Source organism: Typopeltis vanoorti, chromosome 23 (genome assembly GCF_054136105.1).
Source record: "Typopeltis vanoorti isolate ZY-2024b chromosome 23, IOZ_Tvanoo_1.0, whole genome shotgun sequence".
Taxonomy (NCBI): Eukaryota; Metazoa; Arthropoda; class Arachnida; order Uropygi; family Thelyphonidae; genus Typopeltis; species Typopeltis vanoorti.
In genome coordinates, this window is record NC_143571.1 from 19733894 (window position 1) to 19761618 (window position 27725).

The 27725-nt window shown below is 35.7% G+C and overlaps 1 protein-coding gene across 1 annotated transcript in view; it reads right to left on the minus strand.

Annotated features, from left to right (window-relative positions):
- LOC150093668 (CTD small phosphatase-like protein 2) overlaps positions 1-27725 on the minus strand; it is a 245642-nt gene that overhangs the window by 88619 nt on the left and 129298 nt on the right. The window contains exons 5-7 of the mRNA XM_090413244.1: positions 20105-20194; positions 5407-5511; positions 401-551 (exon numbers count right to left, since the gene is read on the minus strand). Of these exons, the coding sequence (XP_090269370.1) occupies positions 401-551; positions 5407-5511; positions 20105-20194 (346 nt within the window). The remainder of the gene's footprint in view (positions 1-400; positions 552-5406; positions 5512-20104; positions 20195-27725) is intronic.

Genomic DNA, 27725 nt, shown 5'->3' on the forward strand with positions numbered 1-27725 from the left:
TAATGCCCTAAGAATCCATGAGTAAATAGCCAATGACATTTAAACAGGGGTACTCCTAAACTGAAGCAGGCAAAATAGCTGTAATTATAATAATAATAATGGTTTAAACTAAATTTATTATAGTCTAACCAAGTGGAAAATAAACTTCCAGCATAGATTTTATCTTTGCTTTAATTTTAACTTTCTTTACAAAAAAATTGGATCATTACAAAAAATCAGGCAGAAATTACACTAATTAGGAGGGTAAAAAAAAAGAAAAGTCTTGTACGTATTATCAGGAAAGCTGGCAGCTACGTATAGCATTCTTATCTTTTCAGATGCTATTGGACAGGGTTAACTAGTTAATATTATTTTTCAACTACTTTAAAAATAAAAATAGATTAAATGACATAAAACATACGGATCAAATGTGTCCCATTCCTCAGCTACTTCAGCCTCCTCGGGAGAGGGATACTCTGCATTATATACAGTCATCTGCCCATTACAAAGAGAGAATGCTCCATTTCTTAAAACATCTTCTGTAGCTGTAGTCGTTCCATTAACTGTGTTTTCTAAAATACAAATTTGTATTATAAATAATATATAAGTACACATATCATATGCAGTTCGGTTATTTGGTAAGAGTTAAAAAAACTTAATGCAAAAAAAAGTAATTTTCTCTGTAATATATGCATAGATGTAAATTATTCCGCTAAATACAGAGACCATTAAAAACTTCTTTTTGAATCAGTTAATCCTACTTTTTAAAAGGAAAAAAAGTTCAAAAACTTTTTTGCTTCCATTAGTGCCAAGAAGCTCTGTTTGTTGTTTAGCATTTGCTGAGGAAGTTGAAAATGAGAAACATCACTACTATGTCGACTTCATATATTTGTTTAGTACAGTTTCCCTCTGCAATTATCACTAGTTACAGAGGGAAATTCACTAATTCTATATAAAATGATTTCAACTGGTTCCTCACCATGCTAGTTTTGTTTATTTTATTATGTACTTGCAAATTTAATTTTCATCTTTTTTTTTCACTAGTTTTTTTATAATTAAAATTTCAGGAATGGAAACCAAACAGCACCGTAATGGTAACTAAGAAAAGTTTATTTGACTTTTATCTCCATCTCTGGATCTGGGAGATTTCTATATGGAGTACTGATTTTCTGTTATGATTTTTATATGTGGATGCACCAGTATCTAACTAAACATTGCATAGCGCAGTTGGTAGTAACAACACATTTTCTTTAGAAACACCCGGGATTGAAATCCATGTTGTAAAGGAAAATTATAAAGCCTTTTCAGCTGAAGATGAGTTAGTAAGCCTGATATGATGGTGACAAAAGTTTCCAGCCTAGAAACTCTGTGACTTTTTATCCTCTTGCAAAAAAAAGAGACAAACTGACTACAGAATATGCTGACAGGCAAAGAAAGAGGAATATGGAAATATTCCTCTTTCTTTGTGAAACATGATTTTAATATAAGCCATTGCTCAGACCTCAAAAGGGCATAAATATATATAATAAAGATAAAATTTTGTGAATTCTGATAAGGTAATAATTTTAGCCACTAAGAATTATATAATATAACAGTGTCTCTGTAGCACAGTTGTAAGAATGACAAGACAGTGCATCCTTTAACTGGAAAGACTTAGGCTTGATTCTCATCTTGATGAAAGAGTCTCTTATATGGGCATTTTCAATTGAAGATGATATAGCCAGTCTTAATTGAGCTAGCAAGCCTTTTCTCCCCAAAGCACAGTTTTTTCCTCCAACATATACAGGCAAACTTCTCAGAGAACACATGCAATCATCAAAAAAATTATGATTACTAGGCAATAGATGGTATAGTGTCTAGATGGTTGATAGTGATGTAGTACACAGATGGAGAATTAAGTAGTGTAGACAGTGAGTTGTAGTGTGGAGTGTCATTCTGTAATGCATCCTTGGAGTTATTACTTAAGAATAATATTTGCACTTTAGAAAGTCAAAACAGAAAAGAGAAAAAGTAACCAAACTAATTCTATTTAATTTTTTTTTACAACTGAATGTGAAGATAAACTTATTGTATGTATAAAACTTAAAGTATAACAATATGAACTAAATTTAAAATAACAAAAACTGGCAATTACAGTTTTACATATAACTATAGTCTCATTGTGAATGCCAAAAGAAAAAGGAAGAAGTTGAGAAATTTTCTTTTAATCATTACAAGTGAAAAGAGAAAGTAGTTTTATTTATTGATTTAGGTGTTTTTTAAGGCTTTGAATTTGAAAAAACCCTAGACTTACTGATAATGTTTTAGGAAAATTCATAGGAAAGGGAAGAGTAATAATAGCAAATATTTTGAGATTTTTACTACAAGGACAAAGATTGGGAAGAGAGAGAGAGAGAGAGAGAGAGAGTGTATGTGTGTGTGTGCACGCGCGCATGCACAGAGGCAAGCAACTAATGTCTAAGGAATTTGGAATATTGAGTATGAGGAGAGAATAAGGGAATGTGATCTGCAGAGCTGGGTAAATTGGAGAAGAAGCGGTGATATGTTTAAAACATATAAAACATATAAGTAGGTGAGAGAAACTGTTGCCCTGGGTAATGATAAAAGGAAAATGAGAGATCATCCCTGAAAACTGTCCACAGGTCATGTAAGTAAGGAAGTGATGGTCACTTCCAATTTCAAATCCTCTGTATGCTCTCCCAAATCAGCATTAAATCACCAACAATGTCAGTCATTGTTATGTGGCATATTATGTTGTTATCTGGTGCTCCAGAAAGATAGGTAATTTTTTCATATTAGTTGATATTAGGTTAACTTATTGTAATTTTTGTTTTATATGGGTGTATGATTGACTGATTTCTTCAATTTGTAATAACTAACTAACAGTTTGTAACTTTTTATTTATTTTTTTCTCAACTTTTTCAAACTCCCTGGGAAATTGTCTGATAGCCTGCTTTAATCTGGAAATTTAACACATCAAATTATCTTCATTTGTATTATGAAAATTGGTGCTGTAATGCTTTTGCTCAGTGAGCTAATGGTTCTCATGTCTGGCATCTACATTATTCTTTTTATTTTTCTATTTTCATTATTCTACATTATTGTTTTTGATGCTTTAATGTTCTCATGGCTTTTTGGTGCTATTTTTAAAAACTATTATAAATTAAGAATGTGTCTACAAATATATTATTAAATGCCCTAAATACAGTAATACAGTAAAAACCATGATAACATACTAAAAATATACAAATTAATCTAAATAAAACACACAAAAAATTATCTATATTACAGGAGCTTGAAATAACACTTTTGCATTCAAAATAGCTTTGAACCAATAATCATAATAATTAATTACAATGAATAATAATGTAAACAATCATATCTGCTTTCCAACCAACAGGATGTGTGCATTTCAATCCTGCAGGATGTAGATGTTTGTGATTGTCTGCGAATACCGTTAAGTGGGAAATGAATTTCATTGCTCAGTGTGAGACAACTACTTTGCTTACTGGAAGCCTTAAGTGGCTTGAACAAGTTCCATTCTTGATCTCTGTTACTATGATTACGCTTTGCTGTTATAATCAAAAATCTGTTTTTCTGCTCCATGTTTGAGTGAGGACGACCTCTCAGCAAACACCTGGAACACTGAACCTGGATACAATGCTATGTGAGATTCCAAACTCTCTGGAAATATCAGTAATTCTGTGGTTTTCATCTAGCTTTCCAAATAATTTTTCCCTGCCTGAAATCATCGAGATGATGTCTCTGGGACATTACGAGACATCCAAGTTCGTAACTTTATTCTTTCACGAAAAGAGCTTCCTTCAAACACAATTTGCTTAGTGCAGCCTTTACATGCAATTTGAAAATTCAAATATATAGCCGCTTTCTACTCGAAATTGTCAGTTTCAAGTAGAAAGTACCAGAAGCTTGATTCGTCTGAATGTGCGGTTGTGAATAGTGTTCGTTCTTAGGTTTTGGACACTAGTGTAGTATCATAGTGAAATGTAGTATCATTAATAATAATAAAAACATGATCATAAATGGTCAAGTATCACTGATAAAATGCATGAATTTATTTCCTATTTAAGCATTTTGACTATGATATACTACACCATCCTGATAGAGTACACCCAAGTTGACATATGACAAGTGAGAAATTTACCTGACTGGTGAGCCAGCACAAAATTTTTCAAGTTCAGCCGCCTACTAGATAATTCTTACCATCCTATCTCTCCAAATATGCCTAAGATGTTGTCAGCTTTCCTTTTGGTAGTGGACTATAACCTTGTTCACATTTCCTTTACTATAGAACATTTCACCCAGCCATTATCACACTTGTGTCTTTTGGCACTAGTGATAGATTCTAACTCCTTTCCTGGTTTGATTTTCATCTATGCTCTCTTGACCAAAACATCTATTCCAATGAAAAACTGAAATAATTCTTACACTGAATGAGGGCCTTCATCCTCATTCTATCCAAAATCCTTACTGCTACACAGCCTTGGTTCTTCAAGTGTGCTAAAGTAGTCTTAGTTAAAAATTTGGCATATCTCAAGCTTCTCAAGTCAAAAACTCTAATTTCACACTCAGTTTAACCACCTCCCTGTCAATATGGATAAAATACATCACTCCTCTACACTTCATATCCATCATATATCTCAATGTAATATCAATGGTATTACAATTTTAATATGCACTTCGCATCCATGGTAACCTGGACGTATATATATGTCTTGGCCGGTTAAAACAAATAAATCAAAATATGAAAGGCTTTCTGGTTCTGAGCCAAGATTGTTGCTACAACTTCTGCCTTCCATCTCTGTTATAATAGTAAACACTGTAACATTACTCAGGATGAGGTTGACCAATCTTCTCCTCTGACCCTTGTATAGATAACCGAAGCAAACCACCTCCAACTATATCAAGAACCTGTCACCACACATCGTCTCTGATCTCTCTGGCCAGAAAGACACCAGTGGAACCCTTAACAACAGTTTGGATTCTTCTAATATAGATTTCCCTGCCAAACTGCACTCAAAATGTGCACTTCAGAATTAACGCTCATTATATGCCTTGACATGCACGCAGGCAGGCACACACACACACACGCACAAATTGCTCATGCAAAAGTATTATGTTTGGGTCAATTAATTTCTCCATTATAATATTCATTCTTTCTAAATTTAGTTTCTGAATACAGCATAATTCAAACTGTCCCCAAACTGCTGCCAAATTAATGCAAATTTATAATTTGCTTCTTCACAGTAATCATAACTATAAAATAAAATAAAAAACAAAACAAAAACTGAATGGCCATAATCATCACTGAACCAACAGTGAAGATAAAATAAATTCAGCATCCACTGCAGATACTTATGTTTCTTGGCATTTATAAATTTTGCATCATGCAAATCATACACTAACCTGGCATTTGCTGAAATGAATCAACATGCTCATACACATGGCTAATTTCTTTTGGCGACTCTTCAAGTGATAAAAATGCCATTTTGTCAGCTTCAGCATTACCTTCTAAAAGAAAGCATATACACTGCAGTGCAACTAAGCATAAAAAAATTATACATTTTATTAAAATAAAAAAGTATAACTAAAAATATACACGCATAACAGATGAATTTATAGTGGAACAATAACTGGTGAATCAAAACTCAAAAAATAATGGAAAGAAGCATTAAACAAATAGCAAATACATTCTATCTTGCATGCAAAGGAACACATAAGAAGTGGGATTAACAGTTTGGCATACTTACACAAAAAAAAAATTACATTTTAACTAATTTCATATACAACAGTTTTAATTTAAAAAAGTATATTTCAATTCTTTAGAAACTAATATTTATAAGATTCATTTACAAAAGATGAAAACTAAGTTGCCCATTTTCATGAAGTCTTAATAATTAAAATAAATTATACCAATAACAAGAAAATAAAAATAACAAATTTAAATGTTATCTATATACAAAACATTTATTTGCTATAGGCTTTATGGCCTCATATATAGAGAGAATAACATTTCTTCAAATACATGGTCTACAACACTATATCTAATAACTCATATGATATCTGGCTAGATCATAATTCAGCCCAAAGCTTTAAGAGCACATCACATTACATTATAAATAATGCTTACATGTGGAGTTGTTTGTAAAAAAAAAAAAAAGTAACTTTCCTGATTGAGAAATGGAAAAAAAAAAACTGTATACATGAAATTCAATATTAAAGATTACTTTCTTATCGGACGTAAATGATAAATTGGCAACAGTTTCTGGAATAAATGCAGCATGGAAACAAGACTGCAACAATTTCATCTGGTAAACTAAATATTAACAAGCCAACATTTTGATAACTCAATTTACTAAAATGCTGCTTTATATAGATGAAGTGGCTTGATGGAATTGCATACAGTTACTAGTAACCCTATTATAACAAATATTGAAATGTATCAACCAAAGTCTCATAGGCAAAATACTATTCTAAAGGAAAAGAAAAGAAAAAGAAATAGGAAAGAGAGAATTTCTGTTGTGTCCATTTTATTCTACTGATAAAAGAGCTTATGCCTAGTAGAGTGATGATTCTGCATAACGAATAAATCTGAATATGGAAATTAATTAGAAATTAATTTTGGTAAGAAGTCTGTTAAAAAAAATAGCATCCAGGCTGGAGATTTCAATGCTTAACAACAGCATGCTTATTATGCTTAACAGCAGCCTGTAGCCAATAAGCTAAATGTGTTTTATTTTGTGACGATTTTTATAATGTCTGAAAGTATAGACTAACATATTTACATTCAAGTTTGTTTTAAAATTATAAACCAGCAACATGAGAATAGAATATACAGATACAGCACTTCGACACATAAGTATTTGAGAAGTTCAATTTAAAGAGGGGAAGAACTTTGTTCAACAATGGTCTAGATTGAATGATCATCAACACTGAAAGCGTAGAAAAAATGCATAATATACAATTGACTCTCAGTGAGTGAGAAACTCAAAGGGACCACAGGACTAATTTATTGTAGTAGACAGTTTGCTATAGTGAATTCCCTTTAGAACAAACAGTATTGTGCCTGTTGGGTGTCAAGGCTTTTCAGTAGTCTGACACAGTGATTGAATCTGTTACTAAATATACTGAGGGTTAACTACAGTTCGAAAGTGGCATTGATTAACTGTATGACAATACAAGTCGATCAAATTTCCTGGTGTGGCCCAATTTTAACTGAAGGTGGAAAGTTATAAACAGCATGATATGGCTTGATCTGTTTGCAACAAATGGACTGTTGTATTTATTACATCACAAATGACTGCATGCATGCAGACACACTGCTGTGTGGTTGTTGTTCTTGATGTTAAAGTTGAAAACAGATCTTGGGAGGTGGGGGGGGGAGTAGATCTGTAAATTCTAGCAGTGAAAATGAAATAAAATGTCAATTACAAAGTTTTCTTAATAATTGAATGACAGTATGTATTTTCATTGGTTAGAGATTGAATTTTTGAATAAAAGCCACTACTTGAACTGATCATATATATTCAATGGATGTTACTGTATATTATGAAAATGTATAATTTATTTCTTATTTCAATAGAGTACTTGCCTGAATAGCTTGGACAATACCATGGGAGTCAAAAGACTCATTCTGGGAGATCCACACTACCCATTATTTACACAATATCTATCATACCTCCCTCTCCAAATTTATTCACCATTAGGGCATTCACAGCCAGCCACCTCCAGCAATCCATACCCCACACACATTTAATCTATGCTCAAACGGATCATTCCACAGACCTATTACCAGCTTGGTCACGCAGTTGACCAAATTTGTGCACAGCAGTCAACATGTAGTCAAATCCCAACCTTACAAAGAGTGATAATAGCCTCTATCTTTACTTGTCATTGTTTCCTTCAACATCCAAGTAATCCTATGAGCTATTCTATCAACATTTGCAATATGCTCTCTGAACTTCAATTCTCTGTCCATCATTATCCTCCCAATTTCCTGCAATTCAGTACCATTAATGTAATACGCAGTATGGAATTTTTTCAACCCAAAGTGTATAACCTTACATTTTACAACATTAAATTGCAACCATTATACACCGCTCACGATGCCAATTTATTTAAACCATCCTGCAGAATATCTACATCACTGTTATCAACTATTGGCCTCTCCAGTTTTGCACCATCAACAAAGCAATGAATATCACCCCTCAAAACTTCTGCTATATCATTAATGTACACAGCAGCAGCTGAAAAGAAAGAAAGCATCACAGAAGTGATATAAACAAGAAGGTGATCAGTATGTCCAAGAGCAATACCAAGTGCAGTCAAGAAAAGTAATATGGTGAGAAGGCTAAATCAGATTTTGAGAGAAAATTAGCAAAACAGACCAAAGTAAATCCAAAAGAGTTTTTTCACTATGTATCAAGTAAGAGAAAGAAGGATAATTTTACTCAATGCTGATGGTAAAAAAGTGACAAAAGTTGGGTTGCTGAGTGATCATTTTGCCAAGGTGGTAAATTTGCAGTCACTGATGTGAGATTCGAGGTACCCTTCCTTAACTGAAAATTCCAAATGTTGAGCAACTTCCCAGAATAAGACTGCATTGTTACTTTCCAAGATCACAGGTAGAGTTGCTACTGTAGTTAGAAATAGATCTTCAGATGCTATTACCATATCCAATACTCTCAAATCCCTGGTCCTCTCTATCACGTACTCTTTTAGGTGATTATTCCTTAGTAACTGTAGAGATTCTATTTCCATCTTGTCATGTGGCCTTTCTTCCTTCCAATCTATATTCCCATAATTAAAGCCTCCCATGATAATGGCTCGACTTGCAGACTTTGTGCTAATTTGCCAATGCATGTTATCCACATCTGCTTCTGGGACCCCACCACCTCCTCCCAGGTCTATAGCAGCAACCAGACAGCCTTAAAATAACCATTTCTCTCAGATCTGCAATTCTTCCTTAACTTCTTCCTTAACTTCTATTTGTGCTGGTTATTATTACTACAGTAACCTCCATGGAGTCAGTAGACTCATCATGTGGCCCACTTAATGGGTCCCATGATGATTGGGTGACAGAAATTTTGCTAATGGTAGGTAGGGGAATACAGTCCACACTGGTCTAAGAGGAAACATGCTCTTTATGAATTTTTAGCAGGCCACAGAAACCAGGGATTCTACCAAAATGTGCTTTCAGTTTCTTAATAGTATCTTTATCAAGTAAAGAATTCAGTTTCTTCATTAGGTTCTGTGGGGTTATGTTCAATCTCTTTGTAAATAGTTTTAACATTAAGAGAAGAGCTATTTTCCTGTTATAACTGGCAGTATCTATAACTACTACAGCTCCTCCTCTGACAGTTTGTTCCGTCTTAAAGATTTTAAAGCTTAACTCAAATAACAACAAGTTTGGATGAGAAATTTAGCTCTGAAGTACAGAAGTAATAATTTTAAGATTGAGTCTGAGTTTATTGCCATCATCATTTGAGAGGGAATGTAGGAAAGGAATGCTCTTAGGAACTATAGCAAAATCATATCCTTTGGAGAGAACTACTGTTTCTACAGGAGTATGTTCAGAGTATCAACTGTTGGTTTTTACTTTGACACAAGGTAATCCAACTTGCAGTTATTATTATTATTATTATTATTATTACTTGACACCTCCAGGGAGTCCAAAGACTCATCGAGGGAAGGCACCTACTCTACAGCTCTGTCTCTACCACTCAATCCACCAACTATAACAAACCACAACTACATCAATGCCATCTACCGCCCACCATCACTACTAGTATTTTCACAGACAATCACAAACATTCATGCCCATGGCAGGATTTGAACCCACAGCCTTTTTGGCTGAAATGCAGATACTCTAACCACTCGGCCAACCAGGCCGACAATTACGAATGTAGATGTGGTGTGAAGTGAGGTGACATCAAAGTTATGAATGACGTTTGGAAGAAGCTGCTAAAAATATATGTTGATATATTCACAGGATTCGACAAAGACAAAGCTAACAAGAGATTGGCCATAATATGCTGCTAGTGCAAGAAGAGCTCTCAAATGATGATTTTATAGAGCGAGAAGCACAGAAAGTTGAGGATGAAGGCCTGGACTCACCGTGGTAATCTGCTAGATGCATGGACAGATCTCTCAGTCAGAGGATGAGTCTCAACAGATTGCAGTATGGTGGCTGCTCTTCTAAGCACAACACCTAGACCAGTACCTAGGCGGTCTGCAGACAATTTGATGCCTGCACATCACACCTGCATGGTGAAGCAGTGTAGGAAGCAACGGCCACAAAGTCTCAACAGCTGCTGTAATGCTTCCATTTGAGTGGTCTCATCGCCAGGGCAATTGCACCGTCACAGTATGAACACACAGCTCTGGCTGGTGCTGCCTTTCAATGCACGAACGGTATCATTGCAGTGGCTTATGGCTTTTTTCTTGTCATCAAACACCTACTTTACTAACATTTCCTCTCCCATTCTGTTTAAGTGACCAGGCTACCTGTCATTAATTCTCACATATTCTTAAAGGCTAACAATATCATATTCCTTCCTAGCATCTTCATTCATTTTTAATATTATTATTATTAACATTTGAACTCCATGGAGTCAAAGACTCATCTTGGGAGGTACTCACTATTGCATACAATTCTCATCCAACCGCATCTTAAACTGATTCAATGTGTCCACATCCACAATACACTCAGGCAATGCATTCCACTCCCCAACCACCCTCCATGCAAAGAACCTGCTTCTCACTCCTTTGCTCACACCCTTCTTATACAGTTTCCAGCAATGGCCTCTTGTTCTACTCCCCCTCTCCCATTCTATGAAAAATCTCTTCCATGTCTACCTGATAACAACCCCTGACCAGCTTATATGTCTCAATCATATCCCCCCCCGCCTCTTCCTATTCACGAGGCTCTACAACTTACATTCTTTCAATCTGTCCTTGTACTTCCAAAGATCCCTGCCTACCTTTGAATCTTCTCTGTACCCTTTCCAACATATCCTCGTCACCATGAAAACCTGGTGACCAAATCTGTGCACAATAATCCATATGAGGCCTGATCAAGGCCTTATACAATGGAATCATAACCTCTCTATTTCTGCATGTCAGGGTTCTCCGCATCATTGCCATTATTCGATGTGATGTCTTCACAACTTGTGCAATGTGGCCCCTGAATTTCAGGTCCTTGTCCACAATCACTCCTAGATCTCTCATCTCCTCTATTTCTGTTAAAGTTTCCCCATCAAGTGCATACTTCACACCCCATCGTTGCTTACCAAATCTCAAAACCTTACACTTGGCAACATTGAAATGACAGTTCCACTTACCTGCCCATTCATGCAATCTATTAAAGTTCTCTTTAAGGCACTAACACCAGCCTGACTGTGCATTGCCCCCCCCCCCCAGTTTTGCATCATTAACATATCATTATCATTAACATACAAATTGAACAACAATGGCCCCAAAACTGACCCCTGCAGCACACCACTGGTGACCTTTCTCTTTCGAGATGCTGCGCCCCCATATACAACTTTCTGATATCTATCCGACAGCCAGTCACTGATCAAACACAGAAGTCTGTTATCCAATCCCATCTTTCAATTTATTCAAGAGATGTGGCAGTCTATCAAAAGTCTTTGCAAAATCCAAGTACACCACTATATATGCATCTCCCTTGTCCAAGGTATTTGTCAACTTGTTATAGTACATAAGTTAGTGAAACATGATCTCCTCTTAACAAACCCATGCTGATAATCACAGAGAATACTGCTGTTATCAACCCATTTCTGTATCCTGCTTCTCACCAATCTCTCCAGGACCTTCAACACAACTCCAGATATACAGACCAGCCTATAATTTGAAGCTACAGCCTTATCACCGCCTTTATGCAATTTTACCCTCCTTCCACTCCCGTGGAACCCGTGCTGTTGCAAAACTCTTATTAAACAGGCATGGCAATGCTATTGCCAGTTCCCTGGAACATTCCCTTAAGATGAGTGGTGATATGTCATCAAATCCTATCAGTTTATTAACATCAAGGTTATTTATTTCCTCAAATACCTCCTGCTCACTCACAATTAAGCTATCCTCTCCTATGTTCTCTACACTTAAGTTCCTCATGATTCCACCCTGATCAGGATGAAACAACCTTATAAATTGATCACTGAATACCTCAATAATGTCTTCTGCAGCAGTTACCATTTTACTATGTTCATCCCTTAACTTCATCTTTCCATGATCATTCTTCCATTTACTTGCCACATATCTAAAAAACTCTCTAGGGTTTTTCTTAGCCTGATTTGCCAATTTCTGCTCATACTCTACTTTTGTTTTCCTTACTAACTGAGTCACTCTCCTGGCTTGTTCTTTATATTCTTTATTTGATTGATTACCATTATTCATCTTGTAGTTCCTCCAAAGTACTTTCTTTTTCCAGATTCATCTATTTTACACCTACCTTATTCAGCCTTTTGGCCTTTGGGATACATTCATATATTAATGCTGTTATGTATTTCTTTGTAAGTTCCCATGCAGCATTTATTTCCTTACCGCTCAACTCCTTATTCCACGTCATAGTTCAAAGGTTGTCTCCTAAGCTTGTCATAATCACCAGCCTTATAATTCCATTTATATCCTTTCCTCGCAAAGGTCTGCATATGACTAGCCACAACACAGGTGATTACTTCATGATCACTTTGCAACCCCTCTAACAATTACATCCTCTGATGAAATGATGAGATCTAGAACTCTTGATCCTCACATGCCTTTCTTTATATGCTTCCTGAGATAGTTATCCCTCGAGAACTCGAGAAATTCATTTTCCTTATTCCCAAATGTTATCTCTTCATTCCAATCTATACCGCCATAATTAAAATCACCCATAATAATTACCTTTCCTTTGTTCACTAATCTTGTTTATACATTTCTTCATCACCACCTTCCACATTCCCAGGCCTATAGAGTAACATCTAACTAAATATGTCTTCCTCTCAACCTCCATGTTACACCACACTGCCTCATAACCATTGCCACTATTTCCCCCTTTCATGTCTACCTTATGTGGACTTAATTCCACTGCCACCATCAGCAGCACTCCCCCCCCCACTCTTCCTGCCCTTTCTATCCTCGCTAAAAATACTGTATCCTTCCATTTCTATTCCCGTTACAATACATTCTTCATTCAACCATGTTTCACTTATTCCAATGATTTGGGGGCAAATAAACTCAATCACTGAAACCATTTCATCCGCATTATTTCTGATACTTTTGGCATTTGTAAACAAACACAACAGTTCATTTTTAAGTCTATAGCCAGTCCTATCCAAGTCATATGCTGGTTGTGATTTTCCCACTACACCTCCCAAATCACCTTTATTACTGCTTATCACATATACCTGCTCAGTCTCCACTTCTCCACCAACATTGTAATATACTCCATCTTCAGAAGTGGAGATACCAGGCAGAAGCAATAGCGAGGTCATCTTTACCTATAGGAGTTGCCAAAAGGTGTGCCACCTTTTTATTAAATCACTCTGGATTTAGAGAAAGATGTTGAAAGTTTATTTTTCACTTGGTTAGACTATAATAAATTTAGTTTAATCCTTTATCCAAGTGTGACCAAACAAAGTTTGCACCTGAAAATATCTTCAGGACTGGGGTATATGTATAATGTGTATAATGCATAACATTATACATATCTGTGGATATGTGTTCTGCATTATGGGAGATACTGAGATAGGAGTGATGTTAGTTTGGTCCACCTTTGCTATGAGTTTCCCGGTGCTGTACTACCTTACCCCAGTCCTGAAGATATTTTCAGGTGCAAACTTTGTTTGCTCACACTTGGATAAAAGATTAAACTAAATTTATTATAGTCTAACCAAGTGAAAAATAAACTTTCAACATCTTTCTCTAAATCCAGAGTAATTTAATAAAAAGGTGCACACCTTTTGGCAACTCCTATAGATAAAAATGACCTCGCTATTTCTTCTGCCTGGTATCTCCACTTCTGGGCCTGGCTTCCACTGAAGAGAACTCAATAAAGGTCGAAACTAGTCTGGGTAGTGGCCCTTCCCTTAATGCATAACATTATACATATCCACAAGGAGATGTGTTTTGCATTATGGGGGATACTGAGATAGGAGTGATATTAGCTTGGTCCACCTTTGCTATGAGTTGCCCAGTGCTGTACTACCTTACCCCAGTACTGAAGATATTTTCAGGCGCAAACTTTGTTTGCTCACACTTGGATAAAGGATTAAACTAAATTTATTATAGTCTAACCAAGTGAAAAATAAACTTTCAACATGTTTCTTCCTCATGTCCAGTGCCTTAATTATCGTACTCATTCTTCCACCTGGATAGCAGATGTTATGGACTCTGTCAGTAACTAGCCATCTAATTATGGAGTTTCCATAATTAGATGGCTAGTTACTGCTATCCTGGAATCACTCGTCACTTTTTTTTACTCTTTGTTCTTTCATTCTGTTTTCTTGCATACTTTCATTAGTTTCCACTAGACGCCTAACATCACTCAACATATTTTCATTTCCAATATCTGTTTCATTAAATCTTGCATTCCGACAATTTCACTCTCTATCTCGCTACCTCTCATTCGGTCGCACTTTACTTCCTTTTCCTCATTCATACTTTCTTTCACCCCCTTATCACTAACTTTCGCTTGTACATCTTTGCATTCTTTCACTCCTTCAGTTTCTCCAACTTTCGTTTCATTTCCGTTTTTCGCAACTTTTCGGTAACTTTCGCTTCTACATCCTTGCATTCTTTCACTCCCTCAGTTTCTCCTGTTTTCGTTTCATTTCGGTTTTTCATAACTTTCACTTGTACATTCCTGCATTCTTTCACTCCATCAGCCTCTCTATCTTTCGTTTCATTTCCATTTCTTTCATGTACACTATCTATCTTTTCAGCCAGTTTCACATTCTGTGTATTGTGGTCCAACAGTATATCGCACTTATGACAAATCCATACTTTCTCTCTTTTGCTTATTCCCTCCCTCTCCACAAAGACATCTCTTACATTCCGCCATGCGTACATATCACACTCAGGACATCGAATCAGTTTTGAAAAGTCTATGGTGGCAATGTTACTCAACTTTTGCGGCATTTGCCTAGTAGCACAATCAATGCCCGTGTGGCTGACTTCCTGACCGGCATTGTGTGATATTTAAAACAGCGATTTAGACTAATAATTCTTATAGAATTTACACCAAAAATTATTCAGACACACTTCATTCTCAAAAATAAATAACGAAACCTTAAAATTTGTGAAACATTGCCAATTATTATTCAAAATAGCACTTATCTTTCCGTAGCTCTTTCTGACACTACACAACTTACAGCCCTCTAGTGGCAAATATGATTCTACCATTGATGCCATCTGTTCGGTCCTCAAATTTTTTACAGAATTCGCATACCACTGGTCTTTGATCCACTCTAATGTATACACAACTAGTACAGTGTTCTCACTAATAATTAATTTCCATCTTCATTAAAATTTGCCTAAATACCCGAAATGTTTTACGTGTTCTACAGGTTCTCCATTCAGGATGCAACTGATGATTTCAATGTTCCTGAATGCTTTCATCCCCCCCCCCCCCCCCCCACACACACGCACACGCAAAATTTGTTATGGCAATTATTCAATTTAGTTAAGCAATCCTGCACACTATAACTCATCTCAATAAACTAAATAATACTGAGATTAATATCTCAAATTTTTTGATATCAGGTTTAATGCCACTTTCCTTCATAATATAATCCATATAGAAGATGAATAACAGTGGAGATAATGTGTGTGCTTTTGTCTTAAACCTTAGTTTAAATCAAACCATCAATTCTAATGGCTGACTTACAACTTAAATATAGACTATGTATTTGCTCTGTATAATGTCACATTTATATCACACAATAGTAGCATTCAGAACAGCTTTTCTCTTGGCTCCTAGTCATATGCTTTCTAGATCTAGAAAATTTAAATACTTGTTATATTTTCATGATTCCTGAACTATTTGACTTGAACCCTACTTTCCTGAACCTAGTAGCTTGCTCTTCCTCAAGTTTCACTTCCCTAAGTTTTCTTAGCTTCTTCTTAAGTATGTTTGCATAAATCGTACCAATCAGTAGGGTAATTTCTCTGTAATTCTCACACTATTTTATGTTTCTTTTAAAAATGGGTACTACGAGAGTTCTACTTCAATCATTCAAAATTTAGAGCCTCTGTAGCTCAGCATAGACAAAGCCCTTTGGTCAGAAAGACCTGGGTTCGATTTTCATCTATGACATGAGGAACCTTTATCTGGTCTCTTTTGACTAAAGGTGAGTTAGCTGGTCTCATATGAAGGTGAGACCGGCTAACTCACCTTTAGTTGAAAGAGACCAGATAAAGGTTCCTCATGTATGATTGATACAGGTTGTTTTTCACCAGAAACTCGGATTTTTCATTCCTCAGAACAGGCAAATTGGCCCTGTGAACATACACAGAGATTTACAGTCATAAAACATATCTAATCCCTCATAATCTGCACTTGTTCCTCCCCTCAAAAGGGACAGGGGGAGAAAAGGGGAGGGGGGTACCCCATACGAATAAGATAAGATTCATGAAAATTCTCTTGAATATTTTCTTTTATGTTAATGTTTGTTGTTTCATTTAACAATCTTTCAAAGTAATTATTCCATATATTCAGAATATATTTATCCTCAATGTTTCTGTCACCTTTTTCATATCTGGTTTCTTTAATAGTATTGTTTCCTCCATTTCTAAGTTTTTTTTTTTTTTTTAAATAGCCTCCAGATAATTTATCCACTTTCATGATATTTATCTTGCTGTTACCAGTCTTTCGGTGACTTTTGTTTGGCCACTTTTACACATATTTCAGCCTTCTTATGTTTTTTCTCTGTATTCTATCAGAACAAATGTTGATTTATTTGCTAGGAACATTCAATAAAGACTTTTCAAAACAGTAACAGAAGGTAAAGTTCTTGGAAAAACAGGACTGATAGACCATCAGTGAGATAGATGGATGGTGTGTCTGGAGTGACCGATCTTCAAAGAGTTGAAGCTTCCAGAAAAGCACATGATAAGACCACTGGCGAGGACTGGTGTCCCCATTTTTCAATGCTGATGACCTGCAAAGTTGGAATACAATTTCAAGTCAAATTTCTTGAATGATCAGGTTATTTTTCTTTTCATGGACCAGTTGTACTTATTAGTTTATTATGAAGATTTCACTTAAATGACAAATAAATAATTTAAAACATAGAAAATTAAAAGGATATGAAAAGAAAACTAAAAAAATTATTTAATGATATTGTTATTTCATAGTGTGATAATACTTTTGGAATAAGAACAACAACTTAAGTAGATAATACACAGTTTATTAAGCATAAATTTATTATAGAAGTATATAAAAATGTTTTATATATATAGCAAATATCTTAACAATAGATGCAATGAAAAATGCAAATTTCATTAAATAACTAAGCATGCTTGCATAGTAGGTAAATGTATCAAAAAAAATTACTGAATATTAAAAATTTCTAAATGAATCGCATCCACATGTCACTGTCAATAAAGGCATTGGTATGTCATACTATTGAATACCATCCCAAAAAAAATCACTGCTTCATGTGAAAAAAATCTGCTCCTCACACCCTTCTTCACATTTTTGTACAACTTCTAGAGATGACCTCTTATTCTTTTACCTTCTACTCTTTTTTATAATCCCCCTCTGTATTTATATGATAAAACCCACTCATTAACTTAAATAACTCTACCATATCGCCTCTTTTCCATCTATCTGCCAAATTCTACAATTTACTGAAATAATATTAAATATAAAATTATTAGGTGACAAATGAATCCATCCTACATTTAAAATGCTACATTCATAACTTTTCAACTACCAATATTTGAAACTTCTGCAATGCAAGGAAAGAATGATAATCCCACAAGACCAATGACAAAGGAATCTGGGTTTCGTCCTTATTTTTTCTAAATTTCATATACTGTATTCATAACTTCCAGCTACTAATTTTAAAACACCTGCAATACAGGGAAATAATGATAATCCCAAGAGGCCAATAAGTTGGTGTAGGATAAGTCCAAGAAATGATAATTACCCTACTGAATGCCAATACTCTGAAGATTTTATGCCCCAAAACGTAGGAGCAAAAGCTTTTTTTTTTTTTTTTTTTTAATACAAAGTGGGTAGCAGTTGAACGTAGCCTATCTCTCCTTCTTTCTCTGTAAATAATAAGAATATACCAATTATATTCTACTCTATTATCAGTACCAGTGGATATCAACTAATCTTCCAGTGCTTAAGGCATTCTCATCCTGATATGTGCTCCAGAATTAATCATCCTGTAATGTTTTTACAACTTTTAAGAAGTTGGTTGTTGATGACTTTTCATCAACAGCCAACAAAATTTGACAAAATTTGTAGAGCTTAAATGTTCCAAGCTTTAAGATTTTCCATGAAAACCTTGCTGTTTTCCAGGAATGAAAACAACCTGACATGCCTAAATGCTATTTAAAATAGTCTTGTTTTTTTTCTTATATAAGAAACATCGTTTCACTTCCCCTCCAAGAAAGATTGAATTTTTCTTGAACTAACTTCTACAAGCATATCATATTCACAATCTCCTCAGCATCCAAACAATCTGATGTCCTTTACTGTTCAAGACTAATTTTAACTTCATAACTGTTGATACTCTATACCTAACCCTCAATTTTACATGGTAGATTGGTTCTGCAAAAAGTACCACATAAATGAAAACTGTGTAAATTGAGACTGACAGGTAATGAAATATTTATGTATTTTTTAAATAAATAATATTTTTTAAAACAACAAAAATTTAAGGATAATAAAATGCACGCTATAACACAAGGCACTTTTATTTAAACAATTTATAATTAAAGACATGGTACAGTATATATTGAGAAAGGCACAAAATAGAATCAGATGGAGATCTGTGGTTGAGGTCCTATTGCTCCCAATGGAGTGAAGAGGAATAAGTAACCAAATAAGAAAGTATATATAACGATGTTTGAAGAACTGTCTCCTTATATTATTTTCAAACAAATTAATAAATAATACAGTAGTAATTACATTAGTTAGCAGACCAGTTATATGCTTATAATAATAAATTATTTAAACTCACATTGTATAGGATATATTATTTTATAACATGATTATTACACCAAAAAACTGCACACACGTGTCTGACAGACTGATATCTCAATATGTGTAACAGTCGAATAACGGTGTGACATACTCAACAAACAGCTGTGTGCTACCAATGGGTACAAAACCTATAACAATGGGTATAGGGCACCTGTTGGGCTTTTTAATACAACACACAACACACACGCACGATTTTTTTTTATTAAGCTATGCCAAACCAAAATTGTACTAAGCAAAACAAATAACATGCAATTCGAGTAGCACATAAATCAAGGTTTAGGTGTAAATCTCAAATCTGCCTGACTTTAGAATGCTGTTCTAGTATTTGAGGTGGTGTACTAAAATCCTTCTTTTGTACCTCTCAATGAGCTATCCCAATCACGTTTTCATAGTCACTATGAGAACGTCTGCTTTATGCCTTGCTATAAATATTCTCATGGATGCAATTCTGCAGAATTCACCACTACAATTCCATCACTTTCCTGTAAACCTGTAAAAACCACAAACTTCAGCAGTTCAAGAAATACATTTACAGGTTTTCTTCCTTCTTCATAACCACTTACCAGAGCACTTATATTGTGTTATAGGTTTGATATTAAAAAACACTAATCTCTTATTATAATTACCCTACAGTATTCCACAACAGCTAAAAATAATGAATCTGTAAAAATTACACAACACTGCTTTATTAATGCAGTAAAAAGGATGTATGTTCATGTTTTGTCAGCTCATAGTATGAGAATGTGGGTCTCTGACATAATAAGTAAAATAGTCGTTCTGCTGGATCTATAAAATTTTGCTGAATTACAATGCCAGGCTAAACAGTTAAAAAGTAAATAAATTAAAACTGAAAACTGTATAATTTCATACCAAAGAACATACCATCTAAAAATTGATAAACTGAAGCAACAGGAAAAAACAATGATCCAGGAGTCTCAGAAACTTTACAAGTTTCTTCTTCTGTAGTAAACACTGCAAAATCAAATATATATATATCACCATTTACATTATACATATAATTCTAATCATTTGGTCATGAAACTTCTAATTTTAAGTTAACTTGTACACAATGTTTCAATAGATTTTTATCAAATTTTGATATATGTTCGAAAATACAAGGAATTCTAATCTAAGTCAACTTTGGCATGGTTCTAAAGGAGTGGAAAGAGGGTAAGATAGTTCCATTACATAAAGGTGACTCCTGAACAGAAGTAGCAAATTACAGACTAATTAGTATCTCTGGAGTGGTGGTTAAAGTATTGGAAAAGTTGGTTAAAAGTAACATTTAGGAATGGGTTTATAGGAATATGATACTCTATAGGGGTCAGCATGGCTTTGTAAAAGGTCAGTCCTACATCAGTAATTTATTCACATTTTATAATAAGGTGATAGCAGAACTAGATAAAGGAAATAGCTACACCATGACACCACTGGACTTTGCAAAGGCATTCGACGGAATACTGCATGGAAAACTATAACATAAGTTGGAACAAATGGGAATGGATATGAGGCTGGTGGCATGGATATGGGGTGGATGACAGACAGACATCAGAAGGCAGTGTATGGTGGAGTGGAATCAAGGTGCATGAAGTTGACTAGTGAAGTGCCTCAAGGACTGTACTAGGGTTACTACTTTTTAATTTGTATATTAAGGATATGAAGAAAGATTCAAGGGGAAGTGGGATATTCGTTCGTTTGCTGATGATGCAAAACTGTGGAGGGCAATAGTTGATAAAGGTGATATAGATATCTCACAGGATGACATAAAAGGAAGAATTAAGTTAGGCTGGATGGCTTTTGGTAAAATGAAAAAAAATAAAATAAAAATATTCCTATGCACTAAGATAAAACCTGAAAATAGAGCCAAACGTTTCAACCAATTTGTCATCCCAGTTATGACATATGGATCAGAGACTTAGACAAATAACTAAATAAATAATGAATAGAATTGAGAAAAACTGGGTTTGGAATGGAAAGAGAGCCATGCTAAAAATCAGACTACAAAAGCATGAAGTTATATGAAGACATAATGCCTACATGATCAGAGAGAAGATGGAAGGATGAAATAGTGGAGACAGAGACAGCTAGAGAATGTTGGCATTGGGAAGCTTTCAAAAGAGAAAGGTGGAGACAAACTGGGGAGACCTATAAACATATCATATTATTATCTACCCATTACAGAATTTTGTCTTTCACCAACTTTTCCAATATCTTTACCACCAGTCCTAAGATAGTGACTGGTCTATTTGCTATCTTAATCCTGCAGCCTCCTTTATGAAATGAATAATTTTGCAGGTCCTCAAGGACTTTACCAGAGCTGAGACTTAAGTTAAAACTAGTCAGAAGCAAAGAATTCCTTTGCCATTCTTCTTATGTGTGAGCTGATATCCTTAGGTTGTATCTGCATTGAGATTCAACAATTCATCGACTTCTATTCAAACACATTAGTTCCTGGTCACACACACAGCAATGCCTTCACTTAGATGAAACCTTCGCAAAGTGGTAATTCAGAACCATTAGGACAAAAAAGAATCAAGAGTGTGTAATTAGGAAACTAAGTTGGTAGTGAATGATGAAGCTGAAAGGTTGAGTTTCTATTAGGAACTCAAAAAACTGCAGATAAGATGTCACCACCAATTCTATAGAGGCAAACAATATAAACTACAAACCTGATTCATTTTACAATTACAGTGGTATAGTATTCAAAAATGTGATGTATTAATTTTCATGCACTGATTACATTTATATATCTTTACAAATTCTTTGTGTAAAAAAGTACAGTGGAACCTCGGTTGTCGAACAGAATTCATTCGACAACTGAGGTTCGGCTGTTCGGAAACCGATTTCTTTGAAAACTGAAACCATTTTCCCATAAGAATTAATGTAAAATGGATTAATCCATTCCTGAATCCCAGATGATTGCTTATTTAATCATTTATGACAGTACTTCATGCATAAGATCATATACAAAAATAATGAAAATGCATAAAATCATATACAAAAACAATGAAAATACATAAAAGCTTACACAAAAAGAATAAACACAATAAATAGATAAAATATAGATGAAAATTTAACTTCATTTTACCTGTACAGAAGAGAGTTGACAGCGTAAGTGGAAGGTGGTGAGTCCCCTTCCATAAAAATATCAGGTAACTGTGTTTCTAGGATTTTTTCTCTTTCTTGGCACCTCTTGACTCTGCTTGAGACATACTGGGCCTCTACCTCACTAAAAACCTGTCCAATAAGATTTCTTTTTGCCTGAGTTTTAAAATGTTTCTGAAGTGAGACATGACACTGTCATTAAAAAGGTTTATGATGCAGTTTGCTACAGTTTTGTCAGGGTGATATCTTTCCAAAAAACTTTGCATCTCACCCCATTTCGCACACATTTCGTTGATCAAAGAACTAGGAACATTCTCCCTTCCTTCCTCTGTCTCTGAAGACATTTCGTCCACCACCATCTTTTGCTGTTCCTTCTGAAGGAGGTGTTCCAGTTCTTCTGTGGTGAGCTCATTTATGTGATTCTCCACTAACTCCTCCACATCAGCATTGTCAACTTCCAAGCCCATGCTTTTGCCCAGAGACACAAATCATCGACAACAGCAACACATTAAGCCTCAAAGCCCTCAATATCTCTGTCTGCTACACAGTCTGGCCACAATTTCCTCCAAGCTGAGTTCATGGTCCTGTAAGTCACTTGCACCCAGGCTCTGTCAAGGATGCTTAAGCAATGGATGATATTGAAGTGATTTTTCCAGAATTCTCTGAGTGTTAATTCTGTGTCAGAGGTCACTTCAAAACACCTTTGAAACAGTGCTTTGGTGTAGAATTTCTTAAAGTTCGAAATGACCTGCTGGTCCATGGGCTGGATTAGAGGAGTTGTGTTGGGGGGGAGGGGGGCAGGAACTTCACTGTGATAAAATCAAACTCCTCCACCAACTCATCCTTCAAGCCTGGAGGGTGAGCAGGAGCAATGCCCATCACAAGGAGGCATTTATGGCAAATTTTTTTCCTGAAGGTACTTTCTTACACTTGGAGCAAAAACTTCATGCGATCCACTCAATAAAAAACTGCCTGGTTACCCAAGCCTTACTATTAGCCTCCACATAACATACAATTTATTTTTCATCATGTTATTTTTCTTAAACAACCTCGGATTCTCAGAGTAGTACATATCAATGGCTTGACCTTGAAGTCCTCACTTGCATTCCCAGATAGCAAAAGAGTCAGCCTGTCCTTCATTGGCTTGTGTCCTTGCAATGCTTTTTTCCTCTTGAGTGATGTAGGTCCTCCTTGGCAATTTTTCCAAAATAGGCCAGTTTCATCCTAGTTGAACACTTGTTTGGGAAGAAAACCCTTAGCCTTTACACATTCACTAAATTCTTACACATATTTCTCAGCAGCTTCTTGGTTCGAACTCGCAGCCTCCTCATGCCTAACCACAATATGTATGCCACCTCTTCTCTTAAATTTCTCAAACCACCCTCTACTAGCTTTGAACACATCAGTATCACCACTCGTACCAGGGGTTTTTCTTTAACAGGTCATCATGTAATTGCCTCGCTTTTTCACAAATTACAGCCTCAGAAACACTACCACTAGCTGACTGTTTCTTGTTTATCGAAATCAGCAACAATTCTTCAATCGTCTGTAATCTTTGTTTAGTAAGAACTTTTACTCCTTCTGCAACATCAGCTCCATTGATAGCCTCTTTATTTTTGAGTATTGTACAGATCATTGATTTCGCCATACCGAACTGCATAGCAAGATCTGAGACATGAACGCCATTTCCATGTTTGGATATGATTTCTTTTATCACCTCTATTGTGGTTCTAACAACTTTTCTTTTCGCTTTGCTGCTATCACTATCCTTCTTCAGCCCCATGGTGGCTTATTTAATAATAATTTATAAAAAAACAACAAACACAAACAAAATCAAGAAAAGGCATAGCAAATTCGAGCAGGTGCCTGCACTGAGCGGAGGCTGCGCTGTAACTGACACTCTCCCGCTGTACACCTCAGCCCACGGAGCATGTGGTTGCCAGTTTGCCTGCTCAGGAACTGCGATTCTGTTTGGAAACCAGTGCAATTTTTGTTCGGGAATCGATTTGTTCGAGATGAGAGTCATTCGACAACCGAGGTTCCATTGTACTAGTTTATTAAATTAAAATAGACAATGCATTTTTTAAGATATTTATTTGCAAAACAATAGTTTCATGAAAATTAAAGAGGAAGATGCACTGAAATAGTTCCTAAAGGGAAAAAATACTGCTACAGAAGGGTTAAAATCAAAGAGTTAATGACACTTATGAGTGAGATGACCTCGAATGGATTGATTGATCTCCAACTGCCTTGGAGATTAGAACAGTTATGTTTTGCAAAACAAGCTTCTAAAACTAAGAGAAAATGAAATAAATTTCCTTTCTGTTAATCTTATAATACCCCTTTAGTATCTTATAACCCACACATCTTCAACCTATCCTCATAAAGAGCACTCCACAGATATTTCAACAGCTTGGTCACTCATTTCTGAATCTTCCTTACCAGTGCCGTGTCCTCAAAAAAACCCAGGTGACCTCTTTAGTCTTATAAAGAGGGATAATAACCTCCCTATCTTTACTGGTCAGTGTATTTTTCAACAGCCAAGTAATCCTTGGAGCTATTTTACCAACTTTTGTGATATGCCCTCCGGATTCAACTCGATGTCCACCAATATCTCCAAATCTTTAGCCTCATCAATTGCCTGAAATCTAGTACCATCAATGTGATAGTATGCAATCTTATCAAACCGAAATGCATAATCTTACATTTTGCAACATTAAATTGACTCACAATGTCTTGGCTCACAATGCCAATTTATTTAAATCATCCTGCAGGATATCTATATCACATTTATCAACTATGTCCTCCCCAGTTTTGCATCATCAGCAAAGAAATGAATATCCTTCTACCTTAAATCTTTTTCTATATCACTAATATACAAATTAAATAGTAGAGGACCTAGTACAAAACCTTGAGGTACTCTGCTAGTATTCCACTCCACCAAATACTGCTCTCTGGTGTCTGCCTTTCAGCCTCCCCACATCCAGGATACAAGAATCATATCCATTCCCATTTACTCTAACTTATGTAATAGTTTTCCATATGGTATTCTGTCAAATGCCTTTGAGGGCTATCAGTATCATGGTGTAGCCATTTCCTTTATACAATTCTATTTTCACTTTATTATAAAATGTGAATAAATAACTAAGACAGGACCTACTTTTTACAAAACTGTGATGTACACTATAGAGTATCACATCCCTATCCACCCAATGTTGGATTTTACTTTTAATCAACTTTTCCAATACTTTAACAACCACTCATAATATATTAATCGGCCTATAGTTTGTTACTTCTCTCTGGGAGCCACCTTTATATAATGGAACTATCTTATCCTATTTCCACTCTCTTGCACATTCACATAGTGTTTGAGCTAGAATATCATCCAGTCCCACTGCTGTATTCACACTGACATTTTTCAATATGCTGAACACCTCCTGTTCATCTGCATCAAATTTGACATGCACTGCTATTACATCATCAACTGCAATTGTCTGTGCAAAATCTCCACCTGAATGATACTCCTTTGCAAAATGATCACTCAGCAACAACTCAACAATTCTTTTGCCTTGTCACTTTTCTACCATCAGCATTGATTAAAGTCATACTACCATAGTCATTTCTTCTCTTATTACATAATGAAAAAAACTCTTTTGGATTCACTTTGGCCTGCTTAACTAAAATTATGAAATTGTGGAAGGTAATGAAAATAATGGGTTTTCCTCAGCCAAAGGCTGCGGGTTCGAATCCCACTGTGGGCATGGATGTTTGTGATTGTCTGTGAAAATACTAGTGGTGGTGGTGGTGGTGGTTGGCGGTAGATGCCGTTGGTGGAGACGGAGAGTTGTAGAGTAAGTGCTCTCTCTCAATGAGTCTTTTGGACTCCCTGGAGGTATGACGTAATAATAATGATAATTTCAAAATTCAGAAATGAGTTGACAGTGAATCTCTACTTTGCAATGGGTTTACTAAGGGAAGGTCATGTTTCAGCAACTTGCTCACATTTTATAACAATGTTACCATTGAACTAGACAAGGGGAATGGATACACCATGATACTTTTGGATTTTGCTAAGGCTTTTGACAGAATGCAGCATGGCAGACTGATGCATATATTGGAGAAAATAGGTTTGGGTTATACAATATTAGCATGGATAAGAGGATGGCTGACTGACAGATATCAAGCAGTGGTATACGGGGGATCTGGGTCTGCAAGGTTTAGGTAACAAGTGGTGTACTACAAGGATCAGTGCTTGGTCCACTGTTATTCAATCTGTACATTAATGATATTGGGAAGGATTTGACAAGCGACATACAGTTATTTGCTGATGATGCAAAGATAGGTAGGGTAATCAGGAATGCTGCTGATATGCAGTCTTTGCAGAATGATTTGAATAGGCTGGAACTGAGGGCATGGGAAAATGGGTATCGGTTCAATGTTAGTAAATGTAAAGTCATTCACTTCAGCATGATTAAATAATCAATGCCGTATTATATTGCTGGCATTAGGCTAGAAGAAACTGATGAGGCTAGGGATCTTGGTGTGTTAATAGATAGGAAGTTGAAGTTTAGGGGCCATGTGGCAAAGATTGCAAATACAACTCAAAAGATAATTGCAATGCTGAAATGAACATCACATGTAAAGATTAGGATGCTATTTTGCCTCTTTACAAGGCCTTGATAAGACCTCACTTGGACTATTGTGCACAGGTCTGATCTCCTGGTTTCCGTTGTTGTGATTCTGATATATTGGAGAGAGTACAAAGGAGAGTGTTAAAAATGATATCAGGATTGTGGAATACTGATTATGAAGACAGATTGAGAATTTGTAGACTGCAAACAAGAGAAAGAGGGGTGATATGATTGAGACTTACGAACTTCTGAAAGGGTCATACAGGATTTCAATTGATAGAAATTTTCAATTTATGGAGGGTGGGGAAAGGACGAGAGGGCATCCTTGGAAGCTGAGAATGGAGGCCGCCAAGAAGGGTGTGAGGGCTAGATTTTTCTCTCAGAGGGTGGTGCATGATTGGAATGGATTGCCATTGGATGTTGTGAGTGCAAGCAGTGTGAATGAATTCAAGAATAAATATGATAGTTGGTGTGTGTGTGTGTGTGTGTAGTATGTGGCCTCCCCTCAATGAGTCTCTGACTCCTTAGAGGTCTCTCTTAATAATAATAATATTATCAGGTTGGTAGCTAAACTGTACAGTGAGCAAGCAGACATGGTAAGGACAGGTGTTGGATTAACTGATTAGCTTCAGGTTGGCAAGAGAGTTAGGCAACGTTGCCCACTTTCTCCTTACCTGTTTAGTATCTATGCTGAGGACATCATGTATAGCACTGGATGAGCTTAACAGAGGAATTAGGTTTGGTGGCAGATTGATTAGTAATCTGAG